We start from the raw sequence: 6,796 nt of genomic DNA, 5'->3' as shown, positions 1-6,796 counted from the left end.
TGCAATATTCTTTCATATATATGGTTAAAATTGAGAATACTTCATCGTCGAGATGTTATGTTTGCTCCATTTGGGCCACAAAAAGAGTGAACCCGATAATATCCATTAGTCACTAGTTACAAAAAGCTAGAAAATGCATGTGACATGAAATACCGTTGAACAATACCAACAAGTTGCTCCTTAGACGGATTGGGGATTGCAACCCACTGAAATCACATAAATATAAAAATTTGGCATCATACATATATACATATACGTATATTGAATGTACAAGAAAATTTTATTCTTTCAGCAACTCCTGAACTGGATACACAACGGTCAGCTAGTTTATGTAAATTTGCAAGGGTAAAAGAGCGGAAAACTAGAAAACAAGTACCTTACCTCCAAGCAAGGAATAAAGAGAGAATTGGAGCCTTCTGGCTCTGATACCATTTAAAGAAACGTAAAATCACACATAATTACAACTTCAACAACTTCCTTTATTATGAGAAACTAGTTGGATACATCAACTAATTTACAATTCTACTCATCACTACAAAAAAACCTAACCTGCACTCTTTAGTGTATAGTCTTTGTTTCCCTAAAAGGAAATAGTTTTATCGACCTCGTGAGACTTAATTCGTCGTCCAATAACTTTTAATTATGATTTTCGTCGCAACACAACTGCTTTTCTTACCATCATCATCTTTACCCTGCTACAATCAAAATCAAAGGAAACCTACAAAACCCACACCACCATCTTCTGTTTTTCTAATTAAAGACTACCAGCAACTCAGACTCAACAAGAGGGAGTTGGGCTTCGGAGGTCTTGGTCTAATAGTATTTGAGATAGATGCAAAAGAGAGAAAGAGAGAGGGTGAGAAGACTTGTAAAGCTTTCTTCTTGTTTCGCCGCCAGATCTTGAACTAAAAATAGGGAGAGATTGTAAACATAAACAACACACGCCTAGTCAAAAGGGCGTGAATATGGAGAAGGGGTAAGAAGAGCAGTTTTGTCTTTTCCGGCTTCTTAGTTCTCCATTTTTAGGACTATAAAAAGTCAACACAACCCTAATTCTTTCTTTCTTGATTATCTCCATTTTTTCAGTGTCGGATTGGTGAGATTAAAAAAAATTATTTAACAAGAAGCAAACGTTAAAGATTTCAATAAGATCTAACTGACAGAGCATATTCAAATCACTACTATGCTTAAAAACTATCATACTATTAAACTTCTAACAAAAGATGGATACATACACTAAAGTTTCAATAGTTAGGATTTTACTGTCAAAAAAATAAAATTTAGAACTTTTTGTCAAATCGTTAAAAACATTGAGACTTTAATGTATATATCTTTTTAATATATATTTTTTTAAACGATAAATTTAATCTACTTCTAAACTACTCCTTAAATAGGGGACTCGAACCTTCAACTTCAATAAGGAAGAACAACATTGGATACCGCTGGCTAGAAGATTTTGTTAACTTCACCGTCATCACCACCATTGATGTAGCTTACCACTAACTTTTTCCCCAACCAATTTTTCCCAATTACCAAACCCAAATTCTTAAAGAACCCTAAATTAGACCTAAACTCTAAATACAAATAAAAGCAAAGCAAACCTAACTAGCAACTAGTAAACTAGTATAAAGGATCGATAGTTTATGCCATTAGGATCGACTAAAAATGGGTCGATCAAGACCAAGGGGTTGAGCATATTTAATCAGAAATAGACGAAAAGTGGGCAAAATGAATTCGAGATGAATGATTTTTACATAGCTTATCAGGGGGCTTCTCGAATATGTAGCTTCATTACTGCTATCAAGTTTAGCTTCTTGGTGAATTTTGATGGCATCATCTACATCTACAGGTTGTTTCGGCTTCGTTAATGTTTGAATCTAATTGTTATTATGGTCTCCGATAATCTGTTTATTTAGATTCAACTTGAGATTATATAGCATGTACAATAAGATTCTCACACAAACATGTACTCGGCTCCGATTTTTGGAAAGAACAATCGAGGATGGAAACTACCATGAGTGGGTAAATTTTTTTTTTTTTTCAGTCACAAGGCTTTAGTAAAAAGCTCCCATATTCAACTACAAATTAATCTTTCACTAAAACAATTTTTAAAGTAACATAACCTGTTTCGTTTTCATATTACTTTCAAATATTCTAATATTTTTTAAAAAAAAGTACTTATTAATTATTTACATAAGACAAGTTAAAACTTGAATGTGGGATGTTCGCTCACAATTCACACCATCCTCTTTCCTTCTGATAATGCATGCATACATATTCCTATTTACAAAATCTTTTCTGTCAAACTTTCTAAATATCTATCATTCGATCAAGTATTTATTTTTATTATTTTAGTCGTAGATGGATTATGGAAAAAGGAAATGGCTCAAAAACAAACGGCATTGCCTTGCATTGAAAAGCCAAAAATGCAAAGGTCTTTTGTTTTGAGTTGAGACTGACTCTACATATATCTACACATAACATGAAAGCAACACCATAAAACCCATTTTACAACTCTCATTAACTCCCACAACATAAAAGTATCTGTTAGTCAAACAATATCTCTCCCTTTTTGTTACTGCACTTAGAGAGATAATGCAACCCCCCATCAACCTAAATCATTTGCATACCGTCTTCAGCTTCTTTGCTGCCTGTGCAAACCCTACAATCACCTGCAACTCATCCAGTGTCTTCACACAACACCACAAATCTCTGTTAGTTATTTGGACCGAACTGAACTAGACAGGAGGACAGAACAGGACAGTACAGTACAGAACAGAACGGAACAAGTTGAAAAGTTGTCTCAATTCTAGAGCGTAAGATCAAGAATTAGTCCACTTTGTTGGATGGGACATGTTGAAATGTTGTCTCAATTCTAGATTGTCATATCATGTCATGTCTGGTACTGTTATATAACAAATAGGGCCTAATAGAGTAAACCAATCCCTTTGGGCCTTAAAAAGAGGGAGCCCAATAATATCCATAGGTCACTATTAACAAAAAGCTAGAAAATACCTGTGACATGAAATGCCTTTGAACAATGTCAACAAGTTGCTCCTTCGACGGATTTGGGATCGCACCCGCCTGAAATTTACACAAATATCAAAATTTGGCATCATACATATTCATATATTGAATCTGCAAAAAAGTTATTCTTTCAGCAACTCCTGAACTGACTATACAATGGTCTGTTAGGTGGTTGGAATTGAGGGTCCCACATTCTAATTTCTTATATTAATTGTACTCACAAGCTTAAAGTGTCGCCAATATCTCCGCAAGGCGGCCATCTCTAGTTTGCTAAGATCAACCTTCTGAAAAAACGTTACAAAACAAAAAGTTACTTTTACAACAACCTGTGAGCTGGCCCACACAGTCAAATAAAGCATCATGTGAGATGGAAATCAAGTCCACAGATCGCAGTGTCGAAAAGAAGCCCAATTCACATTGGAACTGAAACTCTGATAGAGTTGAACTTTTGACCATTGATGGTAAAGTTGACTTACCACGGACCCACGGGAAGTTGTAAAGGAGGTCTTGGACTGTGAGTCACAAGATAGAGACCGGCTAACGGTCTTATGTGACGATCCGGATGATTTATGAGGGCGGTTTCTTGATCGATGCGACTTTTGGGTGTCATCAGATGCTGAAAACATGGATTAAACACAACACAATTATTGTTATCTGGAGGTGGGCCCACATGGACAACCTTAAAGGAATGCATAATAGAGTTTATATAGCAAGGAGTAAAATAGCTAAAAGTACAACCATGTGTCTAAGGTATCCAATGTAAAAAATAAATAAATAAATAAATAAAGATTCAAACCCATCAATAAAAAGACACTTTTGACATTGGAAATTTACGAAATTGACAATTTTGCCCTTTTGGGTTCAAGATTTGGAAGTTACCCAGATCAGAGCTGTTCCAATGTCCATTTTCGAATTCAAGATCATCGTCTTCTTCGTTACCAGTAGGAGCTTCAAGCACACTTAGAGCGTTTCTTTGTAGTTTCACCTCTATTCCATTTGTGAGAACCTAAGATAATACGAACAATAAAGTTTCAAGATTTTAGGGGGAATTTGATCTTCATAGCTAGATTAAAAGCGTGTTTTTTTTATTATTATTATTTTTTTGTAATCATGATTTGTAATAATTTGGATAAAGTATTATTCGTATTCATCTTTAGGATAAAAGATGCAGAAATGAAAGCGAATGTTCATAGAACTCAATAATGGAGCACAAAAAACCCTAATTTTTTTTAAATTAAATATTCAGATAAATCCAGGAAAAATCAGAAGATGGATCACAAGAAGACGACCAAAATGACATTAAAAGTCAATGATGGAATTAATCAATGTTGAATAAATAATTAATAGAACCCGAATTGAAAATTGCGAAGAAATCTTTAGATCCATTGACTCGAAACCCTCTTTTAATTAAATAATCCATTTAATCCCAAAAATTTCAAATCAATGATCCCAGCTTCAAATCAGATAAACACCCAATTCAAAACAACAAAAACCGATTGAATCGCATTACGAAACTACATTCAAAATCACTGGATTCGATTTCAATCGCATCAACAAAAATTAAAAATTACCAGCCAATGCCAGCCTCCGAGGCCAACAGCCTTCTTCACAACACCTTGTAGCCCAACAAGAACAGACTTCGTACGGTTGTTTCCGGTGACCACCACTTTAGTATGGCGGGGAAGCACAGACAACTCTTCCTCACTGCTATCTCCACCACCACCACCACCACCGCCGCCGCCACAGCTCTGGAATTGAGCAGAAGTAGAAAACCCACAAGCACCACCATTATTCACATAACTCTCCTCCATTGCTGCTTTTTTTTTCTTACAGCATTATCCAGAAGATACAAAAAAAATCCAAAGCAACAGTAAAATCAGAACGATTACCAATCAAAATTATATGTAACGGAAAGATCAAGCAGTGAGGAATTGGAAATTGATGACATCTGGAAGATGTAAGCAAGAAAATAATGACAAAATTGGGGTTTTTCAGGGAGTGAGAAAACACATGAGCGAGAGAGGTGAGAGTGACACACAGTACGTGTGTGTGTATATGTGTGTGTTCTCGTTTTTTTCTTTTGCTTTGGTGGTGATCTGAATCCCGACGAGATGGAATAGACGAATGAGAGAAGGCCACGTATGAAGAGAGATGGTTGATTTCCGGTGGCGTGATGCAATAATGCAATACTGCTTAGCGGTTTTATTGTTTGTGTTAATATCAACTTTTGACTCTTTGACTCTTGTTTGTTTAAAAGCAACGAAGTGGGGTCATTGTTTAATTACAATAATGTCCTTTACCATAAACCCATTAAAATCAATAAATTATATAAACTTTGTCTCTACATTTTTAATCAAAAAATAAAAGTTCGCTCAACTATTTATATTGATATCTTGTTATTATATTGGATATGGTTTTTGTCTTCATATATAATGATTTTAAAATTTTAAATTTTAAATAAAATATAAAGACCACATAATTACGACGATATTCTGACTATTCGATTTTTTGGACTGAAGTTATAATTATTTATAAAATATATGGATCAAATTTTGTAATTTAATGTATATTTTTAAATAAATGATCATCTATCTACAATTCTACATTTTCATAGTAGTTTAATTACAGCAAGAGTCAAAGTTTTATTTATTATGTTAACATAAAATAAATAATAAAAATTGAGACAATAAACCGACTGAAAAGAACTTATATTATTTCCTTTTTGAGAGAAAAAGTGATATGCGTTCAGGCTTTTCCAAAGGAAAATGGCAGTTTGGTAAATTAAGGAATAAATGAGGGTTAGGGGGAACAGTGAACCGCAACACCAACATTTCAAAACGTGGGTCCCATGTCGGCGTGCGACTGTCTCCGTATTAACATTATGTAGTACTTTTCATTTATGTTAATTGCAAATCAACCCTTTTATTTAAGTTTAATTTCACTTTAAACCTCACAGACTTTGCTGATATCGGTTTAATATCACTTCAAATCTATTTGTTTGATATTATCAAAATCGAAACAAGTGTTTTTTAAATAAGAATCATAAATATTTAAAACAAAACATGGTTTTTCTTCGGATGTTTATTACGGACAATATTAAACCTATTACCGTAATTCAATGTTATATATATATATATATATATATATATATATATATATATATATATATATATATATATATATATATATATATATATATATATATATATATATATATATATATATATATATATATATATATAGGAGGGTTCAATTGAGGAAAAAAAAAAAAAGGTTAAGAATGGGGGAATCATTCTCAGTCACTTATTTATTTTTACCGCAAAAATCTCCATCGTACCAGCAGAAATGGAAAAGGAATAGACATGTGTTTTCCAACAAAACGTGTTTTCTTAAACTATGATAATGATTACCTTAATATATACAAAAACATAGTTTTTTCGTTTTTTTTTATTTTTAAGAAGCTATTTTTATCGAAAAATGATTTTAAATATACCAAAATTCATGATTTTTTATTCTCTACAAATAGACATCCATATTGATATAGTTTTAAGATTAAAAAAAAAATCTATTTTCAGCTATCGTTATTCATAAGTGAATAAAAATGAATCAGGTTTTACTACAGTACATTCGTTATTCAGTTATGAATAAAAACTATGATTAATTTTTTTTTTTTTACAATTTAAGTATCATTCATATATGAATATAGCATATAATAAACATAGTATATTCATATTTATATATTAGACGATGAATTCACTTATGAATATTA

The 6,796-nt window shown here is 32.7% G+C and overlaps 1 protein-coding gene across 1 annotated transcript; it reads right to left on the bottom strand.

The window, feature by feature from the left end:
* Nucleotides 1–2,382: 2,382 nt before the first annotated feature.
* Nucleotides 2,383–5,089, bottom strand: LOC145043240 (uncharacterized). The gene is made up of 6 exons (XM_078991823.1): nucleotides 4,599–5,089; nucleotides 3,907–4,033; nucleotides 3,504–3,643; nucleotides 3,249–3,311; nucleotides 3,016–3,084; nucleotides 2,383–2,690 (listed from the first exon to the last, which is right to left on the bottom strand). Exons 1-6 carry the CDS (start codon nucleotides 4,836–4,838, stop codon nucleotides 2,619–2,621), a joined length of 711 nt encoding a protein of 236 aa, XP_078847949.1. The 5' UTR covers nucleotides 4,839–5,089; the 3' UTR covers nucleotides 2,383–2,618.
* Between the last annotated feature and the right edge of the window lie 1,707 nt (nucleotides 5,090–6,796).

Source organism: Lactuca saligna, chromosome 4, assembly GCF_052625555.1.
Source record: "Lactuca saligna cultivar CGN05327 chromosome 4, ASM5262555v1, whole genome shotgun sequence".
NCBI classification, from domain to species: Eukaryota; Viridiplantae; Streptophyta; class Magnoliopsida; order Asterales; family Asteraceae; genus Lactuca; species Lactuca saligna.
Note: the sequence above shows the minus strand (reverse complement) of the source record. Positions and strands in the feature narration are given on the sequence as shown.

Bases quoted from the DNA above. Each gene is read 5' to 3' on its own strand.
- LOC145043240 (XM_078991823.1), bottom strand. From the start codon at position 4,838: ATGGAGGAGAGTTATGTGAATAATGGTGGTGCTTGTGGGTTTTCTACT. The intron at 3,312-3,503 runs GTAAGTCAACTT...ACGTTTTTTCAG, and splicing joins CAACTTCCCGTGGGTCCGTG to AAGGTTGATCTTAGCAAACT. The intron at 2,691-3,015 runs GTATTTTCTAGC...TGTTGTGTGAAG, and splicing joins AAAGGCATTTCATGTCACAG to ACACTGGATGAGTTGCAGGT.